Consider the following 25,282-nt stretch of genomic DNA (forward strand, 5'->3'; position numbering starts at 1 on the left):
CCTTAAGCCTGTGTTTCGCCACAGGGCTTATGCTTCGTGTAACAGGTATTAGAGCCTGTCTGTGTCCTTACGCCTGTGTTTCGACGACATCCGCCATAACACCCGGTTTATGACATTAGTATGTTAACATTTTTTGCTATTTTTCATTTGGTAGTTTTTTTATGATATTGCAGAGTTGAATTTTTCTATTTTATTTCGAGTATTAAGTTGAAGTTAGTTTTTATAATAAATATTTGTATGTTCTGCATCAATCTCTGCTGTTTCCTTTTTTCTGCTGAGACCATAACTGAGCCTTTAAATCGCCTTTGTAAATGCTTTACAAAACATAGTCCTCACTTTAGATTAGCTTAATAATAGTTAACCAGCAAGTACTAAATGATTTTTACCTTCTGAATAAATCATTATTTATATCAGGGATGTGTTTATAAAGCATTTGTTAACACAGTATTAGTATGTCTAAACAACAAGATGTACATTATACTTTATTAGTTATTTACTTACACTTTGTAAATGATCTTATGAACCACTCACAACCTCCTAATAACTGGTTTATATGTAATTTAATACTTCTTTGAAAAATATTAATTAATCATAAATAAAGCATCGTAAATGCAATTATTAAAGACTATAAATTGATTAAAAAGATTACAAATATGCTTTGTGATCAGTACTAAAGTCATAATTATATCATTTATAAAGTGGTTGCTAATGCCAATTAATGTAAAGAAATGCTTTCTAAATGATAAATAAAGTATTTAGTAATGCTTAACTGATTCTTCATATTGTGCAGTTATTATAAAGTGTTACCAAAGTTTTTATAGTCTATGTGGCACAATTACAAATATCAGGATTAATACATGATATAATGATATAATGTTCTTTTTCAATGATGATAGATAATTGTATCAATCCTAAAGAGAAACTGTATACAGTATGTGTGTGATTGTGTTTGATCTGTGCCCAGCTCGTTATGGTACATTATCATAGATAGCAGATTCATTTTTCTGTGGCTGGACATTAGCATGTATAACAAAGTCATCCTTTATGTGCTGTACATTAGCGTAGATATTAGAACTGTCCTCCATCTGCTGCTCAGTGCGGACACTCCTGCGCTCACACAGAAACCTGTTTATGAGACACAGAATACATGTTAACTGCTGGTATTAACTATTTGGCACAACTGTTTGTAAGCGAGATGCTGGTTTCAGCAGCAGATAAAAATTAGGCAGATTTTTACCTCCTGTTGTACATCACAGCTCCAGTCACTAAAATTAAAATCATTCCGACTGTCACCAAAACAATGATCCAGACTGTCTGTTGATTTTCACCTGTTAAAAAGTAAATACACTATTTACCATGTAAAAATTTTAAATGAACAAAATCACAATTTTACTCAAGTAACCATTTAGGACTAATACATTCATGAGTGTTGTGAGCAGACGGACCCACCCTCGACCTGAAGGCTGATGGTTTTAGATCCTGACGTCTCCTTGGTTTTCCAAGTGCAGGTGTAATTCCCAGAATCCCTCACGGTTAGAGCAGGAAAGTGAAGAACGGGTCCTGATGTGTTTAACTGCTCGTTGTTCTTAGACCACACAAACTGTGAGGAACTGTGTGTGCAGTTCACATCACACGTCAGATTTAACGAGTCTCCTTGTTTAAGGGTTCCGTTTCCACTGAGCCTGATTAGTGACACCTTTAAATCTTTTTCAGAGAGCAGGAAAGACTCCACGTCACTCAATCAGCACTGAGAGCGGGTCAATAATTATAATACAATAGAGTCCTAAAGTCCACCAGCAATAAGATGTTTAAAAATAAGGTATTTTCTCGTTTCTTTACTAATTATTTTTTACATGTTTTACTCCACAGTGCTTTTAAATTCTGGATTGTGATTGGTCAGAAACTGATGATCAATTTTCTATAACAGCAGCTCTGACTGTAGTGCAGCTGCACATCACAGATTATAGTCTGTTTTGTTTAAGGAGAAGTTTATTTAACATTAATAAAAGGGTTTAGGAGCTTCAGCTATTGTTTGTTATTTCTTGATAACATTGGAAACTGTATTTTTGTTGTTTATATTTTAATAACAAGAGAAATAAAGAGATGCTGGCAAAGGAACAACTGTTTTTTGCAGATGTGGTCCATTAAACAAACAAACAAATTGCTGTGATATAAGAGGAATAATACACTTTAGGATGTGCAGTTATAAAAAAATAATCAATTAAATTCAGGCTGTATTAGTTTCCTGTAACAGTATGCCCATTATTCATGTTCTGTACTCACTCACTAATCTTCTATACCACTTTATTCTGTATTAAGGCGCGTTGACCTGGAGTCTATCACAGGTGGCTTAGGGCACAAGGCAGGGTACAGACTGGACAGGGTGCCAATCCATCATAGGCCACACACCTATTCACACACTACGGGCAATTTTGGGAACACCGATTACCCTAACCTGCATATCTTTGGACTGTTGGAGGAAACCGGAGTACCCGTAGGAAACCCACCAAGCACGGGGAGAACATGCAAACACAGAGATGGGAATTGAACCCGGCCGGGAATCGAACCCGAGCCCTGGAGGTGCAAAGCGACAGTGCTAACTCTGTATTTACTTGTAATTTAAATTATCTAATTAAAATGTATAATATTCCAGCTCATTATTAACGATTGCATGGAAAGTTCATTATTTTATACACATAAATAATATTTTATTGTAGTTTTTATTTAACTATATAATTTACCTGCAACTTGTAGAGTCACTCCAGGATGTCCTGTCCATCTGCCACCAGGCTCATTAGTTATAAATCTGAATCTGTACTCTCCAGAATAACTGAACTGTACATTGTGGATTAACAAAGTGCAGTTTGATTTGTCGTCTCCAACGTACTCAAAGTCTGACGTGGTGTTTGATGAGCTGTTATAAACATACGGAGGGGCTGTACACCAATAATCTGTGTTTGAGTTCATTGAGCACCAAAGCATTTGTCACCTGAATGGGATTTGATGTTGGATAATAATAACTACAGGGAATGGAGACACTGAATCCTCTCACAGCACACACTGACCCTGGATTGATCACAAGCCAGTCTTGAGTGTTAGTGTTCTGAGTGAGAACACCTGCAAAATAAGTATAAAAGCAGATTTTATTTCACGTTATTTTTTTTATTTAGAGTTCGAAAAAACATCTCTTTTAAGAACGAAAGTTTAAAGGAAGTCATACACTTTTGTTTAAAGGTTATAACTCCTCACCACACACACACACACACACACACATGCATGTACACATTCAAACACAAACACACACACACACACACACATTCACACATTCACACAAACACACATGCATGTGCACATTCAAACACACACACACAAACTTATATCGTATTTAACCAGTATTAAATCTCAGTGCATGACACAGATGATCTAAAAAGGGATCTTGGTTCGCCAAATCATGAGCAGTACAGCACATACAAGCTACAGCAGGACATAATGCATTACATTAGGCGTTGTCTATCATTTATCAGTGTGTCTTTAACTTACAAAAGCAGCCAAGCTTTGTTACAGGAGCATTTTTGTAATGTACTAGTAATAGATTTAAATAAACAAAAAAAGATTTTTAAAAAACAAGACGATCATTAGTAGCCTTTAATCAGACACAATTGAATATGTAACTATGTTTATGTCTGTATATAATGCAGTACACACTACAACATGAACCAACAAACAGTGAAAAACACACAACACTGATCAGTAATTATGGATAAAAACTAAGTGTGAAATGAAGGTTTCATACCAGAAAGTGTGAGTAGGATCGTAACCAGGTGAAGCGTCTCCATCCCTGCTGTTAACAATGAGGCTGTGATCAGCTTCGGGTCTGTGTGTACACTCAGCTCACTGACATGCAAATAACTGAGAAGTAAAATGTGTTCCTGGAAAACAATAAAAAGAAGAAGTTTAATCGGGTAAAGCAACATTTTAACAAACTTTAATGGAAAAGGTGTACATTAGTGTTAATACACAGCGCTGGTAAAGTCTGGTTTCTGATGGTCAGAAGGTGTTGATTAGTTTTATGTAACAGCAGCACAGACAGTAGAGCAGCCGCCAATCACAGGTTTATAAATTATACTGTTCTTACTTATACTATTTATAGTAACAGCTCACTCATGTTCAATTTTGTTCAGATGCTCAACATAAACATATTTTAAAAAACATGTCATATGTGTGCTGTTAAGATCTCTGAGTGATTTTAAACCTAGTGAAACCTCCAGGTTATTTTTTTTATTTAGCATTCTTTTAGTTTTGAAAATCTATGACAAATGTGACAGGGTGGAAGCAGCACATCAGGCTGGGAGGAGTTAGTTATAGTGTATCAGCAGTCAGCACTGGTGCTCCCCAGGGATGTGCCCTCTTTCCACTGCTATTCTCCCTATATACTGTTAAGCTGTGAAACCCCTGAAGTTTGCAGATGACACTACTTTTATTGGACTCTTTGGATGGCGAAGGGTCTGCATATCTGCAGGTGTAGTAAGAATAATCTGGATCTGAACACACTCAAAACTGTAGACATGTCAAGTCTATACTGCAGTCCTGTGCACACCCATCACTGTCTGGTTTGAAGCAGCTGCATCAAACAGTAAAAAAAAATCATTTGACTCCCCTGCCCCCTCTCCATGACTTGTACTCTACATAACGCAGGAAACGCCAGGAGAAATCACTACAGACTCCTCACACCCTGGACACAACACATTACTTCTGGCAGGAGTTACAGAACTCTTCACCAAAACTACCAGGCACAAGAACAGTTTCTTTCCTCAGGCACATGACCCCCATAAACAGTACAGCAATGGATTAAAGCTGCATGATTTCAAATTCGCTTTGGTGCCGTCACTGAGACAAAGAGCAGATGTCATTTAAAGGTTTCATTAAACAGCTTCACAAACAGTCTCTTCAGATTATTTTTTACAATATGATTTCTCTACAATAATTCAAATCATCAGAGGTACTGGGATAAAAGTTTGTATTTCTCATATAAACACTAATGTCTACAATACAAACCAAAATAGAGTTTTTGAAAATGTAAAACATTTTAAAGCTTCAAATACAGTAAACGTTGTATCAATTATATCAGGAGGTGGTAAAAAGTGGTTGCTAAAAATGTACTTCATTCATTCATTCATTCATTCATTCATTCATTCATTCAAGAGATTAGTTAAAAATATTGATTTATCCAGTAATGCAATAAGTAAAGCCTTGAGTCTTGTGGGAGAATTATGTTTATTGTATAGAATAAAAAATCATGGCTCTCAATTTATTCAATTATGCGTCTTAGAGTGAATAATCAATAATTATAAAAGACTGTGTTAACAGGTGACAAGAGTTAATTGATAAAATAAAATAACACCAGCATTACATTACAGCTGGCAAAACCTTTTTTATATATATTTATATTTGTCTGATACACTGACGCTGTATGAGGTTGCTTAGATTTGACAGGGCTGTCATGACATCTTCTGGAATATGTATCATTTCATCCAGGGCACCAATAACCACCAGCTCCTGTCTGCAAATGAACTGAAGTCAGTGTTCAGTGGCTGTATCTCCAAGACATGAACCAAACCATCATGAACTCATTGAAGAATGTACTGCTGGAGAGATTCTAAATTATTAAAAAAGAAAAAATCTATTTCCATGTACAGACAGTAAGTTATACCATTAAAATAAATGTTTTGAATCATGCTGCATATCTTGTTTAAATCATTGTTTCAACGTAGTTGCTACACAAGGACAACGTTCTAGATGTATTTATTGGTGTAACTGAAAGTTCAAATGGACCAAACACCAGTTTAGAAAGTCATAATAAATGATCAATTCACCACTAAATTTTAAAGACAATAGTCAGTCACATGCTCTTTTTACTATGCTAAAGTATAAAGTGTTTGCATTGTTTTATTTAAAAATAAAAACTGTGACAAATATGTAATGAGGGTGAAGTGTGTTATTACTGTGTTATTTTCAGTAAAGTTCATTAATGAAACATTATGAAATAAAGTAATAAATTACACATGCATGATGTTCTTGGTTGAAGTCTGTAAAACTTAATTTCCGTTGTAATTAACTCGCGCAAAAGGTGTGCAAAGCTAAGCTACTTGAGCGCTCCTGGAGGGCTGTGATTGGTTGAATGGTGAGGTCGCATCTGTTTGGAGTACGAGTGACGTATTTTTGAGACTTTGCTGGCACATTGGAAAAAACATACACACACACACACAAATCCAGGGATATTCACACACTTAAGTCGATTTTCACATGCACAGTCCATGATGCACTCGTAAGTTTTTAGACTTTTTTAAACATTTTAAACTTTTTTAAACATTCAAAAAAAATGTACACAGTTATACATATGTGGATTGTGTTTTGCATTTGTGAATTATATATTGTGAATATATATATATATTTTTTTGTGAATATATTTTTTTTTCTTGCATGTGAATTGGGATATGCATGAGTGCATCATGTCTTTTGTGTGAATTATTTATGAAACTGATTTGCCTCCATATTTGTTGCATAAAGTACTGACATGCTTCTTACAAACTTCTCACATTCTACTGCACATTACTGTTTTTTGCACTTATTATCATATACTGCATGATGCACACTACGGTTGCACTTGCACTTCCATGCACACTCACTTTATGTACAGTGCTGGGCCCGGTTTCCCAAAAGCTTCTTATCGCTAAGTAGTTTTTAAGTTGTATCTTAACCTCTCTCTTAACATTATGGCGCAATTCCCGAAATGTTCGTACTCTAAGTATATCTTAGGTAAGTCACACGTTCGTAAGGTTGGTCTGGAGGTAGTGAAAGGTAAATAAACAATTAAAGGAAACTGCCCTATTATTACCTCTAAAGATAAATAGAGTGTTAATGAAGTTCTGGAATAAAATTTCAGCTCATGATGGAGAATCTAAAAAAAACAGTTGTGTGCACTGTCAAATAAATGTATACTGTAAAAATATCTAAATATAAAACAATTAAAATTGTAGTGTATTTTTTTCTTCTGTTTGCCCATTTTGCCTTTTGCAAATTAGTAAAAATAAATTGAAAAAAAAATATATTTTTTAGTTTTTTAGCATTTTTTCACACCTGCCTAAAATATATAATTTCTATAAATAATATACAGTGGAACCTCGGATTGCGAGTTACCTGGTTTGCGAGTGTTCCACAAGAACTGTTCTTGGTATATGGTACCAAGTATCATGGAGTATCATGTGACCCGCATGAAAGATAGTTCCCTTTCAAAGGCTACAGATGATTGTGCGTGAAAACGCTATGGGAAACATCTTGCATGTGTGTATCAAACACGCCAAATTTTGGCTTATATAATCTCGGTCGGGTGACGTCATCTGATGAGACGCACCTGCAGGTTATAAATAGGAGTAAAACATTCCTCAGATCTTTTGTCTTCACTGACCTTGTTGTGTTTGCGTGTGTGTTTAAACCAGCAAAATAAGAAAGTGTTTAACTCACCGATATGGCAGAGTTTTAATTGAGATATCCGTCCGTGTCTGATAAATACATATCGGAGGGCGATCTCCACACTTTACTGCTTCAAATAAAGTGCTCGCGCGCGCCCCGCATTCCTTGAGAAGCACCGGGCTGTGGCGCATTTCTGGGGCTTAAAACGCGTGTATCCAGCAGAGCTGTGAGAGACGGATTTAAAACTCCTATCTCTCACTTCCTCGTTGGATCGGGAAATCCCTCTGTCCGCTCGCAAGCGCGCGCTGCGCTTCTTGTGAATGGGCAAGGATAAACATTCTCTCTCGCTCCGCAGAGATGGAAATAGCACCCAAGCACTTAAAAAAAAAAAAAAAAACATTAGCCGGCAGGTTCTGTCGGGTGGCCGGGGGGCGGAGCCTCAACAACGCTCTCTCCCTTTTTCTTAGCAATCTTCATATGAGGTAACCCTTTCATGTAGTAAGCTGTATCTATCCTGTGTTTTCCTGCCATCTACTTTATTTATTTGTTTAAATATAGTTGAGGTGGAAGCGCAGGGTTATATGATGACGCCCAGATAGAAGAGACGCTTCCAGGCTATCTCTCTCCTGGGACATCATCCTCCCTGAAAAGCTAATAATTCCTTTCAAGCTGTGTAGACTTTTATCTTCCCTGGAGGGAAAAGCTTTTCAGGCAGCAGGTCTGTTTGGTGCTCCATTGCACACCATGACGGTTTTGCAGGTCTACCAGGCTGACCTGCTGAGAGACTTGAGTACTGGTGGGGCTCTTCAAGATAGGATGTTCTTGAATTATGCCGTGCCACAGACTTATGGCTTGAATCTCAGCGGCATCAAGCATAGGATCGCGCATTCCTCCTTGATGCCCCTATTTCGCCTTCCTGTCTCTTTGGCGATGTCGTTAACTCGTTTGCCACTAGGTTCATGAGGCGAAGTTATATGAACAAGCCTTCGGAAATTTCTTCCCTGCCGTGCTTATGAGTCGGGACTGTCGGCCACCCAGTCTCGACCGGGTCTGACGCTTGCAAGGCGTGAAACACACAAGGAGAGTGTTTTTGAGCCGGGCACCCCCCAGTAAAGATTGGGGTGCGTCGTGCCTGCGCTTCGCAATCCGCCTTATAAGAGCTCAGACTGGCATATTGTCTTCTTCACAAAGAAGCCCTGAGGTTCATGTGCCCAGGACCATGGGGGTGGCCCCCCAATGGGGAGAGGCACGCAGAATCCCTTTCGCGAATGAAGTGTTCATTCTGGCACCCCAGGAGGTCGGTGTTTTTTTTTTCCGCCACCACTGGTGTTTCAGGCAACACCAGTCTCCAATAAAGTGTTAGCTCTTAGGTTTTTTTCTGCCATGTTTCAGGATGCTGAACATCTAACATTGCCCCCCCCGTTTAACCAAGCCGCCGAGACTTTTGCCCCTTTTAGAGAAACTGGCAGCGTGGAAACTACTGCCAAGCATATCTCTTTGGGTACTAAGCACTGTAGAGAAAAACTACAGGATGCAGTTCTCACATCAACCTCCATGTTTCAACAGCGTGGTCTTTACTTCCGTAAAACCGGAAAGTGCGCATCTGCTGACAGAAGTTGCTGGGGAATGGGGCCATGGAACATGTTCCCCTACCAGACAGTGAGTCAGGCTACTACAGTCAGTATTTCTTGGTTCCCAAGAGGAACGGGGGGCTACGTCCAATTTTTAGATTTTTGCAGGCTGTTCCGCTATCTAAAATACATAAATACAGCTTCAAAATGTTGACTGTCAAAGTGATTGCTCTCAAATCCTACCAAGCGATTGATTTGGGACAATCGATTGAAGGACGCTTACTTCATATAGAAATATTGCCACAACACAGGAGGTTCCTAAGGTCGCTTTCGGGGGCGAAGCTTACCAGTATCGGGTCCTTCCACTTGGTCTAGCTCTCTCACCCGCACATATATGAAATGCATGGATGTAGTTTTGGCGCTTATGACTCCAGGGCATCCTTATTTGAATTACATAGAAGACTGACTGGCCCAGTCTCAGTAGCTAGCGCTTTGACATCAGCATGTCATCGTAGCTCATCTTTGTTTCTTAGGATTGAGACCCAATGCCACGAAAAGCGTGCTCTTTCCTGTTCAGAGGACAACATATTGGGTGTCACATGGGATTCGATCGTAAGCGGGCACAGCTGTCTCCCGCTCGTGTCGAATCCATTCTCAACACCCTCAAGGAAATCAAGCTAGACCGGAAAGTGACCATCACTTTCATAGATCTTAGCTCTTATGGCAGCTGTATCCACGGTACATACCTTTGGGCTTTCTGCACATGAGAGCATTTTAGTTGTGGCTAAGAACCAGGGGATTTCACTCTAGGGCCAATCCCCAATAAGGGTTACACACCAGGTGCTTCGTACCCTTCCTATGTGGTTCAGACCCTGGTTTCTGACTTTGGGTCCCACTCTAAGTTCGTCTTGTCGTCGCAGATGCTTCCCTCATGGGCTGGGGTGTGGTCTTAGATGACCGTTCAGCCCAAGAGAGCTGGAGAGGCCATCTTCTCGCGCGGCACATTAATTGCCTCGAAATGATGGCTCTATTTCTGACCCTAAAGCACTTCCTCCAGCAGTTGAGAGGCTACCATGTCCTAGTGCGGGTGGACAACACTATGGCAGTCTCATATATTAATCGCCAGGGCGGACTGTGCTCGCGCTGCTAAATAGCTAGCGCACCAGGTTCCTGTCCCTCAGGGCAAATTACATTCCAGGGCATATGAATGTGGGAGCAGTTGTTCTGTTTAGTCAATCTCTGACACACGGGGAATGTAAACCCCACCCCAAGTATCCCTCTTCAACGGCTCACCATGGGTGATTCCAATGAGGTGGGATCTTCTGTCTCAGGCGCAGAGGACGATATTTCATCCCCGGCCTGAGTTTTCGAACCTTCACGTTCAATCCCTGAACGGGACTAACTAAGTCAAGCTGAAAAAATTGTCCTCGGGCTTGTGCCCTAGTACCCTCAGGACGTACGTAACTGCTATTTTAGCCTGCCACAACGGGACCAACTAAGTCAAGCTGGTCTTTCAGCCAGCGTAATTAAGAATATTCTAAGTGCTAGGGCTCCCTCCCCTAGAAGAGCTTTACCCTCAAATGGAATGTATTTGAAAGTTGGTGCATGACGAAGCAGGTAGACCCAGTCCACTGCCGAAATGTTTCAGAGTCTCTGCAGGAAAAATTGTCCTCGGGCTTGTGCCCTAGTACCCTCAGGACGTACTTAACTGCTATTTCAGCCTGCCACGTCCTGATTGGTGGGGTTACTGTGACACGGTCCCTATTGTGGGTTTTATCTATCGTGCTCGAAGAGCCAATTGACAACCTTTTTTTTTAACCACTAGAGTCAGCGCCTCAGGTTTCTGACCTTTAAGATGGTTTTTCTAATGGCCGTTACCTCTCTGAGAGGATTGGAGATCTGTCAGTCTCCCCATCCTGCCTAGACTTTGCCCCTGGGCTAGTCAGGGCCATTTTGCATCCTCACTGAACTATCTCCTGAAAGTTCCATTCTCAACATGCACCCTATTATTTTTGAAGCCTTCTGCCTCCTCCGCCTTTTACAGCTTCGGAGCAGGAGAGACTTACTGTGTCCAGTACGTCCTCTTTAAATTTACGTTCACCGCATCAGCCAGTGGGATAAGTCAGAGCAGCTTTTACATGTTTTGGGGCCGCAACCGGGAGGGGCGGCCACCACTACACTGGGTGAGAGATGCTATTGCCCTCTCCTATGAGGCGCGTGGGCTCACTTTGCCTCTAGGAACCAGGGCTCATTTAACCAGGGGGATCGCCTCATCTACTGCACTAACAGGAGGTATTACCCTGCAGCAAGTGTGTGACGCGGCGGCGTGGTCCTTTCCGCACACATTTGTTAGATTTTATAATCTGGATGTTCATGCCACTCCGGGCTTACAGGTCCTTGAGTCAGCTTCCCAGATATAGTTCTGAGACCTTCTCGGCCTTGTGCGCACACGCTACACAACCTTGGGGTCCAGACACTTGCAGTGCGGCGGCGTTGGTATTCTCGTTACCATAGCGTTTTCACACAGCATCGAGTATAGCCTTTGAAAGGCAACGTCTCGGTTACTTTGCTGTAACCCTGTTCCCTGAAAAGGCGGGAACGAGATGCTGCGTTCCAATGCCGCACTGCCTACGTGACCGGATGTCCGTTCAGACAAATCAATCTGAGGAATGTTTCCGGTTCACTCCTATTTATAACCTGCAGGTGCGTCTCATCAGATGACATCACCTGACCGAGGTTATATAAGCCAAAATTTGGCGTGTTTGATACACACATGCTTCACAACCGGCAACATGACAAGATGTTTCCCATAGCGTTTTCACGCAGCATCTTGTTCCCGCCTTTTCAGGGAACAGGGTTACAGCAAAGTAACCCGAGACGTTCTTATTGACATTGGCTGTATGTTTGGGTTTGTTGTCTTGCTGCAGAATACATTTGGAGCCTATCAGATGCCTCCCTGATGGTACTGCATAATGGATCATTTCTATGATGAATATTAATCATCTGCCTGTTTTTTCTCAGCATCGAGGACACCATTTATCCTGACTTAATCTCCAACTCTATTTGCAGAAATGCAGCCTCAAACTTGCAAGGTACCTACATCATGCTTTACTGTAGCCTGCAGACACTCATTACTGTACCGCTCTCCAGCACTGCCCAAAGCTACAGCCAAAGTATTTACAAATATTTTGTAACTCATCAGTTTAGATCACCTGCTGCCAGGTGTGGAGGTATGGCTTTTGGGCTACAACTCTTCTATGAAGACCCCTTCTAGCCAGACTTTTTCAGAAAGATGAGTGAACCCACGTCCCACTGTTTTCTTCCAGTTCTTTGCTGATTGTTCTGATGAACATTTTCTAATATTAAAGAAAAGTACTGTAGATTAAATTTAATCTTCTACATTAAAGTTCCTTGGCTGACTACTGCGTCTACGGTCCTCAACATTGGCTGTCTCATAGCACTTCTTCAAAATAGCTTGAAAAGCACATTCTGAAACCCAAGTCTGCTTTGAAATTGTGGCCTGGTAAAGACTATGCTGATGCAGTAAAACTATCATGTTGTTGTTCTTAGTCTTGCCTAAATGAATGGCCTGTGACATAAAACTTTACCTTAGCTTTGTAGCAGTTTGGCTGTTACTGGCCAAGTTTTAAGCCTCCTACACACTTAGTCGAAGACTAACACTACGTATGTAATTATCATTACCTTCAAAATCATAAACCTTTCGCAAGTGTGCAAGTATAAGAATTGATGCCGGCTTGAAGCCAAAGGGAACTCACTCTGTTTGCTCTTTTGCAAAAACTATATATATATTTCCCACACAATCCCAAAACATCTCCATAGTTGTTTGGAGATGGTGTGTGTGTGTGTGTGTGTGTGTGTGTGTGTGGAGTACCTAGAGGAAACCCACCAAGCACGGGGAGAACATGGAAACTCCATGCACACAGAGACAGGAACCGAACCTGGACCCTGGAGGATTCCCTTCCTGATGTAACTCATCCATGTTACCTGGGCTTGGAACTGCCACTGCATCCAGTGGCTGGGTTTGGGCATTGGCCGGAAATCAAACCTGGGACGTCCACATGGCAGGTGGCCAACCTTGTTTTATAACATTATTAAGTTTAGTTTATATGCAATACACTGCAAGTATTTATGCTGCATGCTTTTATTTTTTCAGCTCACAAAGAGAAGACATGCTGGAAGATGGCAACATAATCAACGCCCTGTACATGAAGTTTCTACATTCAAACTCACGACTCTTTATCTGACCCAGACCAAATGTCTTTGCCTTATCATTTATTCAATAACAACTACAACTTGTTTCTGTTCTGTTCTCTGTCTTGTCTTCCTATGTTTTATTAGTCAGTTTTAAAGCTTCTACAGTCTATGTGGCACAATTACTACAAATATCAGAATTAATACATGATTAAAATGTTATTTTTCAATTACAATGGATGGATGGATGGATGGATAGATGGATAGATAGAGATTACTTTATTTATCCCAAAGGGAAATTGTATACAGTACAGGCCAAAGGTTTGGACACACCTTCTCATCTATCTGTCAATGTGTTTTCTTTATTTTCATGACCATTTAAATTGGTAGATTCTCACTGAAGGCATCAAAACTATAAATGAACAAATGTACAGTTATGTACCTAACAAAAAGAGGTCTCCACAGTCACCGGACCTGAACCCAATCGAGATGGTTTGGGCTGAGCTGGACCGCAGAGTGAAGGCAAAGGGGCCAACAAGTGCTAAACACCTCTGGGAACTCCTTCAAGACTGTTGGAAAACCATTTCAGGTGACTATCTCTTGAAGCTCATTAAGAGAATGCCAAGAGTGTGCAAAGCAGTAATCAGAACAAAGGGTGGCTATTTTGAAGAAACTAGAATATAAAACATGTTTTCAGTTATTTAAGCTTTTTTTGTTAAGTACATAACTCCACATGTGTTCATTCATAGTTTTGATACCTTCAGTGAGAATCTACTGTACCAATGTAAATAGTCATAAAAATAAAGAGAACACATTGAATGAGTGAAGGTGTGTCCAAACTTTTGGCCTGTACGCTTACGAGTCCGTATGTGTGTGATTGTCTTTGACCATTGGATCTGAGCCCAGTTTGTTGTTATGGTACATTATCATAGATAGCAGATTCATCTTTCTGCGGCTGGAAATTTGCATATATAACACATTCATTCTTTATGTGCTGTACATTCGCAACAACATTAGAACTGTCCTCCTTCTGCTGCTCAGTGCAGACACTCCTGCGCTCACACAGAAACCTGTTTATGAGACACAAAATACATGTTAATTACCATTTTTAACTGTTTGGCATAACTGCTTGTGAGAGAGATAAAAATTAAGCAGATATTTACCTCCTGTTGTAAATCACAGCTCCAGTCACTAAAATTAAAATCATTCCGACTGTCACCAAAACAATGATCCAGACTGTCTGTTGTTTTTCACCTGTTAAAAAGTAAATACACTATTTACCATGTAAAAATTTTAAATGAACAAAAATCACAATTTTACTTCAGTAACTATTCAGAACTAATACATTCAGGAGTGTTGTGAGCAGACGGACCCACCCAGTTGTGAGCAGACGGACCCACCCTCGACCTGAAGGCTGATGGTTTTAGATCCTGACGTCTCCTTGGTTTTCCAAGTGCAGGTGTAATTCCCAGAATCCCTCACGGTTAGAGCAGGAAAGTGAAGAACGGGTCCTGATGTGTTTAACTGCTCGTTGTTCTTAGACCACACAAACTGTGAGGAACTGTGTGTGCAGTTCACATCACACGTCAGATTTAACGAGTCTCCTTGTTTAAGGGTTCCGTTTCCACTGAGCCTGATTAGTGACACCTTTAAATCTTTTTCAGAGAGCAGGAAAGACTCCACGTCACTCAATCAGGATTTCACACACAGATAAACATGTGGTATTGAATCATAAACATTAGGAAGATGCTAGGAAGATAATTTAATACAGTTCTATCAGTAGGAAAAGTTATTTATGCAGATAAGAAGGAATTTCGGAACTTCATTTTAAAAACGAAATTTTACCTGCAACTTGTAGAGTCACTCCAGGAGCACCTACCCACCTGCCACCGGTCACATTAGTTATAAATCTGAATCTGTACTCTCCAGAATAACTGAACTGTACATTGTGGATTAACAAAGTGCAGTTTGATTTGTCGTCTCCAACGTACTCAAAGTCTGACTTGGTGTTTGATGAGCTGTTATAAACATACGGAGGGTCTGTACACCAACCATCTCTGTTTGAGTTCATTGAGCACCAAAGCATTTGTGTCACCTGAATGTTGGGATTTGATGTTGGATAATAATAACTACAGGAAATGGAGACACTGAATCCTCTCACAGCACAGATCAGATTATCAGGATAATTCACATCCCATCCACTGTCCTGAGTGAGAACACCTGCAAAGTAAATGTGAAAGCACATTTTAAAAGTAAAAAATAATATAAAACAACCTCTCTTTTAGGAAAAAAAACGTCCTGAGTAAGCCATAAACTTTAGTTTAAATGTTCCAACAAACAGCCCCTCCAAAGACACACACTTACACACACACACACACACACACCTACTGTATGTTAAGTCATTTAACTAGTGTGAAATCCCAGTGCATGAACTAGATGGCCTTAAAAAAGCAACTTGGTTTGATAAATAATGGGAAGCACAGCTCGTACAAAATACAGCATGACATAATGAATTCTATTTGATTTTTATCTCTCATTGATTAGTGTGTCTTGGACTTGCAAAGTATATGTATAACTAGCCTTTCTGTAATGTACATTTATATATTTACATTTGAATATATAAACAAGACCACAATTAGTAGTGTCTTTAATCCTGGAATTTAATGTTGGATAATAATAACTACAGGAAATAGAGACACTGAATCCTCTCACAGCACAGATTTGATTATCAGGATAATTCATAAGCCGAACATTGTTCTGAGTGAGAACACCTGCAAAATAAGTGTGGAAATCAGTAAATCTGAGAAAACTAAAACAAAAATAGTGTTTACATTTGTTTGTCAATTTTACAGTGATGTATTGTTTTGCTTACACCACAAAATGCAGCTTAGATAATAAAGATGTTTTTGTCTTTTATAATAGCACATAATGATTCTTATGAAACCCCCAGACATGGTGTCACACTGCAGAGCAGATGGTCTACAGAAATGGATTTTAAAAATGAGTCTAATCATTGATATGGTCAAGTTTTTTGCACAAAAAGTACAAATTTTATGGAAGGAGTCTCCAGTGTCAAAGAGTATTTATTAACCACACCACATACACTGGTTTATTCCTTACACACAAATAGGTAAGAATCTGTCCATGTCCTAGTGGCAGCAGAAGATTAAAAACTGAACACTGAACAATGTTCTTTATTTCATACCTGAGACGGTGAGCAGAATCATCAAGTGCAGCATTATCACTCCTATTTAGCAGGTGAACTGGTGTGTGTGTGTGTGTGTGTGTTTGTGTTAATCTGTTTTCCTCAGAGGTAAATGAGAAGTTCCCAATGCTGTTCCTAAAATTGCATAAAAGAAGAAGTGACAGGTAAAACGTTGTGTCATTTACATTTAGGCATTTGGCAGACGCTCTTATCCAGAGCGACTTACAAAAAGTGCTTTAATGTTTACAACATTGGATACATACTTACACTGGGTTAACTAGGTTAATAACTAGGTACCATTAGTCCAACACAACTGAGAAGAGTTTTTTTTTTTTTTTTTTTTTTTTTTTGGGGGGGGGGGTTAGTCCAAGTACTGGAGAAACAGATGCGTCTTGAGTCGTCGTTTAAAGATAGTCAAAGTCTCTGATGTACGGACATCTAGAGGAAGTTCATTCCACCATCTAGGTGCCAGAACAGAAAAGAGCCTGGATGAATGCCGCCCTCGATCCCTGAGAGATGGTGGGATGAGGCGAGCAGTGCTGGAGGATCGGAGGGAACGTGGTGCAGTGCGTGGTGTAATTAGCGCAGAGAGGTAAGTGGGTGCTGGGCCATTTTTGGCTTTGTAGGCAAGCATCAGTGTTTTGAATTTAATGCGGGCAGCTACAGGAAGCCAGTGCAGGGAGCGGAGGAGTGGGGTGGTGTGGGAGAACTTGGGAAGGTTAAAAACGAGTCGTGCTGCTGCATTCTGGATCAGTTGCAGAGGACGAATCGTGGACAGAGGCAGGCCTGCCAGGAGTGAGTTGCAGTAGTCCAGTCTTGAAATAACAAGGGACTGAACAAGCACCTGAGTAGCCTGTGAAGAAAGAAATGGGCGAATTCTTCTGATATTGTAAAGAAGAAATCGACAAGAGCGAGTAAGGTTAGCGATGTGTGGGGATGTGTGTCATAACGTTAAGTACGTGAATATGTTAATTATGGGGTAAAAGGTGAGTAGGCATACGTTCTTTTTTTAACAGAGACCATAATGATTAACTTTCTGCCTGTTTTGGGCGTGCTTATGCAGCAATTAATTTATTTGTGTTGTCATACTCTGTGCTTTGAGACTTTTCAGTTTTTCATCAATATTATTTTTTTATTTATCCTGTTAAGTTAAATGTAATCATTTTATTGTGGCAGTGTTTGTTTAACTATCGAAAAAAATTTAAGCCATAATGTCAGTTTTATCTCAGTACCAGTGTTATTTTAGAGAGGTATAAATTGTTTGCCCAGCAGGGGGCTCACATCCATCAAATTTCCCATCACCCTGCTCGCCATCAGCTAAACACAGAGTCGAGCACCTAACCCATAGTCTACACACAGAAACCCAACACTGTTTTCACTAATCTCATAACAGACTTAGGACGATAAATTATTTGGTTTTACTTACAGAAAATATCTGACCAACTGACTTCCATAGCGGGATGAAACACTAGTGTACTGGAAAAAACGTGTTAAACAGTAATCACTAAAATGCACTTGTTAGTTTTGATACGGCTACAGTTTGTATGATTATAGCCAGTGGTGGTCCAGCTGCATGAAAAAGAAAAAGAATCCTTAAAATTCTGCTCAGGTTCGACAACATGAATGTGTAATGCGTACATCATTCTAAATCAAATCAAATTCAAATTCAAATTTTATTTGTCACATACACAATCATACAGAGTATAATATGCATTGAACTGATTTTGTGCGACCACAGAGTCACGACGGCAGCCACCTAACAGGCGCCATCATAGAAAATAAGGAATACATACATTAGGATAACGAGGGTAAAAAATCCCCTCCCAGACTGTCCTTCGAAAAGGGCAGTGTGCGATCAGGGGTACAAAAAATACCTCAGCAACGAGCACATAAAAACATGTAAACACAAGACATAAACATTGCAACGATTAGGGTACAGGGGATAGGAAATGTCCAATGTAGGCAAACAGCTCCAGTCCCTGCAGCTAGAGAGCGCTGGTCCCGATTCCGCCTACCCACACTGAAGGGAATAAGCACACGAAGGCGTTGGATATGGGGAAGGTAGAGTGTCTAGTATGTGAGGTGGTATCAAAAAGTTTTGAGACTAGTTTTGTAACAGACAGCAGCACAAGGCTGCACGCACAGGGCAGCACCGACCTTCATAAGCTATTTTACACATGATCTGACCTGAAGGTGTATTTCTAAAGGCCCTCATGTGCTGAATTTCCTCATGATCTAAATCATGCATGTTGGGAAAAAAAAAGAAGCACTACTCTGGAAAAAGTCTGCATGTTAAAAAATAAGTGAAGCGTCTAAAAACCTCCTGAACATTTTACATATGAATCATGTGATCATTAACATGTCAGGATTGTGCGACTCTCAGAGATACAGTTCAGAGGTAGCATGTATACAGTATCTGTAAGACTATTTTCATATTAGTAAATGTGAGCATATCTGTAATTTAAAGGTTTTTTTTATTTATTTACTCATTTTATTTTTTCTACTGCATTACTACGTAATGCATCTTATGATCGTGTGTATATTAAATGCATAAATTAAGATTTGAACGATTAAACTAATTTATCTTGACATTTATAATGTCTCTGCTATTCACGGAACATCAGCATGTTCAGACTGCACTTTATTTAATGCTGTGTGGGTTTTAAGGTTGTAACAGTGATTACGTAGCATGTACAGTACAGTATCTATTAAACCTAGTAAGATTTATTCACACCGCACACGGCTGACACCTGCTGGTCGTAAGGATGCATTGCTGTAAAGGTAGAGGCACTGATACTGAATTTTAGTTGTGATGCTTCAGTCATCCACTCAGATTTATTTCTCTGTAATGTGGATGATATACAATGATTGGTAGCTGTGATACATGGAGTATGTTGAACATGAAATAATGGTCTCACCAAGTTGTGTTTGAAACAATTTTTATTAATTTTATTGTTTTTTTTTTACAGTCCCATGGAAGGTGCACATTCCAGTGTGACTGCCTTTCATTTGCTCCTGTAAAGTGGTGGTATTTCTAAAAGACATTGTTAGTTAAAATAGTATTTTTGCTTGATATTCATGGTTTTCTTTGTCTTACCTTTTCCTGTGAAATAGGAGGGGCCGGCCCGCAAACAGGAAGCCCTATACATGTCATCCATGTGGGGGGTGGAGTCTAGTCTCTGAGAATTTGAAAATGTATTTAAAATGTTTGTCTTTTGAATTTCTCGGTATTATCTTTCTGAAAAGAGAGTTTGAGAAAATGTATAAAGTAATGTTTGTATAATGATAATGAAGATCATGCAAATTATTGAGTGAAAATTTATGTATAATGGAGTTGTCAATCAAAAGTAAGATTTGCTGTTATTGGCTTATTTGAATTGGAGAGGAGGGGCCTCAACTATATAGCTTACATTGTTGAGTCAAACGAGAGAGATCTTTTTTTTGTTTGTTTTGGGTTTTTTCCCCCCCTGTAGGCAAACAGCGTTTCTGTTGGGTTAGAAGCCAATTGTCTGTTACCTTTGTTCTCATCTTACCCTGCTCTAATTCAACTGGAAAGTTAACCTGCTGAAATCTTGTTTGGTACCTGCTGATGTCAAAATAAAAAAAACATTATGAGAGATTTCTGAGTTTGTGCTTGAGTTGCTGCCTAAGCCTTCCAGATCAAGAACGGTCACACTACAAATTGGTGGCAGCAGTGGGATCTCGTCTCTGAGGGTTAACAATAGGCGCTGGTGAGCACAACGAAAAGAAATGTGATGGCTGACAGAGCACACGTACCGCAACGAGTCACAAGAGCCCACCCAGTGCTGTTTTCTGAAGAGGATACTGTGGAAGCAGTAGAGACTGTGAACACTGGAGAAATGGAATTGGGTGCTGTTGGAAGAGAGGTGAATCCACCCCTAGACCACTTTACTATTGTGGTAAACAGTCAAGAGGAAGACACTGAACCAGTGGTGAGAACTAAGACGGTGAAGGTTAGTACCCCTCATGGCAAAGGAGGAAGTGTGGGGTCGGAGCAAGATTTTTTTGATGAAATGAGACAGTTTATGCAGCAGCAACAGAGAAAAGAGAAAATCCTTTTTGAAGAATTGCATTACTTGAAGGCTTCTATTCTTCCAAAGCCCAGAAGTGAATGGGAATTGGAGGACCAGGCAAGTCAGCATACCCACCACCCTTTACCCCCACCAGGAACTTTTTTGCAACCATCTTCTACACCTCCTGCACTATTTTCATACCCCGCCCAAACCAACCCTTCAGTCCATCCTGTTGGAGGTATGCATGTAAACAATCAGGTGCAGAATCTCTCATTTCGCCGATATCACGAACCACGAATTCCTGAATTTGTGGAGGGAGAAGATGTGGAGAGTTTTTTTGTTCGCTTTGAGAGGATTTCAAGAACGTGGGGCTGGCCAGTGGACGAGTGGGCTGCTCGAGTTGTTACCTTACTGACGGGAAAGGCCTTGGAGGCGTATGCTGGGATGGATGAGCTAGGAGCCTGCAATTACGAGGACATCAAGGCAGCTGTTCTGACCAAGTATAACGTGACAGAGGAGACCTATCGACTGCGGTTTAGAAGTCTCATGGTACCATCTGGAGAGACCGTGAGAGAGACCTATAATCGTATTAAAAGCTTATATGGGAGATGGATGCGACCAACAATGAAGACCAAAGACCAGATGGGGGAGACCATCATTCTTGAGCAATATCTTCGAATGCTTCGCCCAGATGTAAGGATTTGGGTCAAAGAAAATCAACCTCAGACTGGTGAAGAGGCGGCTAGGTTGGCTGAGAGATATGTGGCTGCTCATCAGGAACCACCCAGGACGAGTAAAGGTACTGTGAGTAGGGGTAAATTGGAGGAACCTAGTAATGGCAATGTCGGGTTAATGGGAAGGAAACCTGTTACTACTGTTGGACCTCTAATCTGTTTCTATTGCCAACAACCAGGACATAAGGCATCTGTCTGTCCCTTGAGAAAACCTAAGGTAAACCACATGTGTTATGTACCCCTGGGAAGAAATTTCATGTGAATTGTCAACTCACCCTGAAAAACATAGACATGTTGTAACTGTAACAGTAAATGGCCAGGTGGCTCAGGCTCTCGTAGACACAGGAAGTACCCAAACGCTGGTGAAGTCTAACTTCCTAAATGGGGAAATAATCAATTATGGAGAAATGCTTAGTTTGGGGTGTGTTCATGGCGAAGAAAAGATTTACCCAACTGCTGATGTGAATATAATTGTGGATGGTCAGGCGTACTTACTGAGGGTGGGTGTAGTTGATAAGCTAGCCTATGATGTGGTGCTAGGTGAGGATTTTCCACTTTTAAATGAACTTGTCCATGTAATTCACAGAGACTCTGCAGTGGTAACTAGATCACAGACTAAAGGCCTGCAACCTCTCCCTAATGTCCATGCAGATCTGTTTGAACCTGGTGGGAAGGTTAGGAAAACCAAAAAAGAGCGAAAGCGAGAAAAACATAGGGGTAAAGAAAAAGCACAGGATATCCTACCAAATTTCCCTGGCCCTGCGTCAGATTTAGTTGAAACTCAGTGGCAAGTCCCTGACAATTTTCGAGAATTGCAGAAATCTGATCTTACTTTACAGCCTCTGTTTCAAAAAGTTTGTGAAATTGATGGGAAAAGTGTGGGTGTACCAAAACTAGTTGGGGATAAGTACATGATTAAAGACAATCTTCTGTATTTAGTAGATACTGGAAATCCCAGATTGGTTGTACCTGGTAAACTCCGTCAAATGATCTTGCATTTAGGTCATACTATCCCATGGTCAGGACACTTAGGTCAGCAGAAAACGTATGACCGAATTAGTCAACGCTTTTATTGGCCGAAGTTGTATCAGGATGTACAAGAATATTGTAGGACCTGTTCTCAATGCCAGATGGTAGCTCCAGTTCACAAAGTCGACAGAAGTTACCTTAAACCTCTACCGATTATTGGTACCCCATTTGATCGCATAGGAATGGACATAATAGGACCTTTAGTGAAGAGTAGCTCAGGTAATCAGTTTGCGTTGGTAATCTGTGATTACGCAACTAGATACCCTGAAGTGTACCCTTTGCGATCCGTTCAGGTTAAAAACATTGTGAAGTGTTTGATAGATCTAATTTCAAGGGTGGGTGTTCCTTCTGAAATAATTACTGATCAGGGAACCAATTTCATGGCCAAATTGATGAAATTGCTTTATAAGCAACTAGGAATAAGCGGTATTAGGACCACTCCTTTCCACCCTCAAACAGATGGTTTGGTTGAACGTTTTAATGGTACTTTAAAAAACATGCTTAAGAAATTTGTCGATGAAACTGGTAGTGATTGGGATAATTGGATTCCTTTTCTTTTGTTTGCATATCGAGAAGTACCTCAATGTTCAACTGGTTTCTCTCCTTTTGAGTTGTTGTATGGTAGGCAAGTTCGAGGTCCCCTGGACATGCTCAAAGAAGGATGGACAGCAGAGGAACCAGCCCAGTGCAGTGTCGCTTCATACATCTTGCAGATGAGGGATAAACTGGAGAACTTCAAGAGCATGGCTCAAGAAAATCTGCAGGAGGCTCAAAAGAAGCAGAAGGTATGGTACGATAAACATGCTAGAGAAAGAGAATTGCAACCCGGGCAAAAAGTACTGGTACTTTTACCTTCAGGTACTTGCAAGTTGTTGGCCAAATGGCAAGGGCCCTATCTGGTCAAGCGAAAGTTGGGCCCTGTAACTTATGAAATTCTGTGTCCAGAAAGAAAACGTTCCACGCAGATCTTACATGTTAACTTGTTGAGGAAGTTTAAAGACCGGACTGTTGAGAACGAGAATCGCGTGGCAATGATGGTTCAGGCTGTTGTTGAGGAAGCAGAAGACGAGGAAATGGAACCAGTACGACATTTAGAGGACGTTCCTGGTGACTATTCTCACTTAAGTGATCAGCAACAACAACAGCTAATGAAGGTACGTCAATCCTTCTCATCACTGTTTCAAGAAAAACCGGGGCTGACACAAGTTCTCACCCATAATATCATCTTGAAAGATTTTACCCCAATCCGACAGAAACCTTACAGAGTTCCTGAAAAGATGGTGGAGAAGTTGAAGACCGAGGTGAGGATGATGTTGGAGATGGGAATCGTAGAGCCCTCTCAGTCTGAATGGTCAAGTCCTATTCTCCTGGTACCTAAGAAGGATGGGGGGGTGAGGTTTTGCACAGATTTTCGGAAGTTAAATAGTGTGTCTTGCTTTGATTCTTATCCAATGCCACGTATAGATGAACTCATTGAAAGACTCGGTAAAGCACATTACATGACCACACTTGACTTATGCAAGGGATACTGGCAAGTACCACTTGAACCATCTTGCAGACCCTACACTGCTTTCCGGACCCCTACTGGGTTATACCAGTATACTGTAATGCCTTTTGGGTTACATGGAGCCCCAGCAACTTTTCAAAGACTAATGGATGGGATATTGTCTGGATGTGATCAATATGCTGCAGCATATTTGGATGATGTGATCATTTATAGTCAGTCATGGCAAGAACACCTTGAACATCTTTCTGACATACTGAAAAGACTTCAAAAAGCTGGGCTCACTATTAATTCCTCTAAATGTTCATGGGCACAGGTGGAAGTGAAGTATCTGGGGTATCTTCTGGGTCGTGGCAAAGTCAAACCCCAAGTGGAAAAGCTTAAAGCCATTCAAAATATCCCACAGCCACAAACAAAAAGGCAAGTAAGATCATTTTTGGGTTTAATCGGCTGGTACGGACGATTTATTCCCCACTTTTCATCTCTGGCCTTCCCATTAACAGAATTGACCAAAAAGAGTCCCTCTAAATTTCACTGGACAAGGGAGTGTCAAGAGGCTTTTGAAGCCCTGAAGCAGTTGTTGTGTCAAGAACCAATTCTGCAAAGCCCTGATTTCTCTGGCAGATTTCTTGTGCAGGTGGATGCCTCAGATGTTGGACTGGGAGCAGTATTGGCCCAAGGAGAGTTGGGGAATGAGCAGCCATTGTGTTGTTTCTGAGCAGGAAACTCTTTGAAAGAGAGAGACGATATTCAACGGTGGAAAAAGAGGGTTTGGCAATTAAATGGGCTGTGGACTCTCTAAGATACTATCTGCTCGGAAGGGAATTTACTCTGCAAACGGATCATCGATCATTAAAATGGATGCAATCGATGCAAAATAATAACTCTCGAATACTGCGCTGGTGCTTGGCTCTGCAACCTTATAAGTTCACCATTGAGCATTGTCCAGGTAAGAAGAATTTAATTGCAGATTACCTATCCCGCTTAAGTGACTAACAATGCCCAGAAGGGGTAGTAGGGAGAAATGTGATACATGGAGTATGTTGAACATGAAATAATGGTCTCACCAAGTTGTGTTTGAAACAATTTTTATTAATTTTATTGTTTTTTTTTTACAGTCCCATGGAAGGTGCACATTCCAGTGTGACTGCCTTTCATTTGCTCCTGTAAAGTGGTGGTATTTCTAAAAGACATTGTTAGTTAAAATAGTATTTTTGCTTGATATTCATTGTTTTCTTTGTCTTACCTTTTCCTGTGAAATAGGAGGGGCCGGCCCGCAAACAGGAAGCCCTATACATGTCATCCATGTGGGGGGGGTGGAGTCTAGTCTCTGAGAATTTGAAAATGTATTTAAAATGTTTGTCTTTTGAATTTCTCGGTATTATCTTTCTGAAAAGAGAGTTTGAGAAAATGTATAATGTAATGTTTGTATAATGATAATGAAGATCATGCAAATTATTGAGTGAAAATTTATGTATAATGGAGTTGTCAATCAAAAGTAAGATTTGCTGTTATTGGCTTAT

General features: G+C 40.4%; 2 protein-coding genes across 2 annotated transcripts in view; one reads left to right on the plus strand and one right to left on the minus strand.

The window, feature by feature from the left end:
• The window catches only part of LOC128513823 (uncharacterized), a 179,549-nt gene that overhangs the window by 25,173 nt on the left and 129,094 nt on the right, over window positions 1-25,282 (minus strand). The window lies entirely within an intron of this gene.
• Window positions 20,254-22,530, plus strand: LOC128514033 (uncharacterized). Its single transcript, XM_053487672.1, has one exon. The coding sequence runs from the start codon at window positions 20,319-20,321 to the stop codon at window positions 21,486-21,488; it is 1,170 nt and encodes a 389-aa protein (XP_053343647.1). The 5' UTR covers window positions 20,254-20,318; the 3' UTR covers window positions 21,489-22,530.

Source organism: Clarias gariepinus, chromosome 26, assembly GCF_024256425.1.
Source record: "Clarias gariepinus isolate MV-2021 ecotype Netherlands chromosome 26, CGAR_prim_01v2, whole genome shotgun sequence".
Taxonomy (NCBI): Eukaryota; Metazoa; Chordata; class Actinopteri; order Siluriformes; family Clariidae; genus Clarias; species Clarias gariepinus.

Excerpts from the sequence above, each read along its gene's own strand:
- LOC128514033 (XM_053487672.1), top strand. The coding sequence starts at position 20,319 with ATGGAATTGGGTGCTGTTGGAAGAGAGGTGAATCCACCCCTAGACCAC.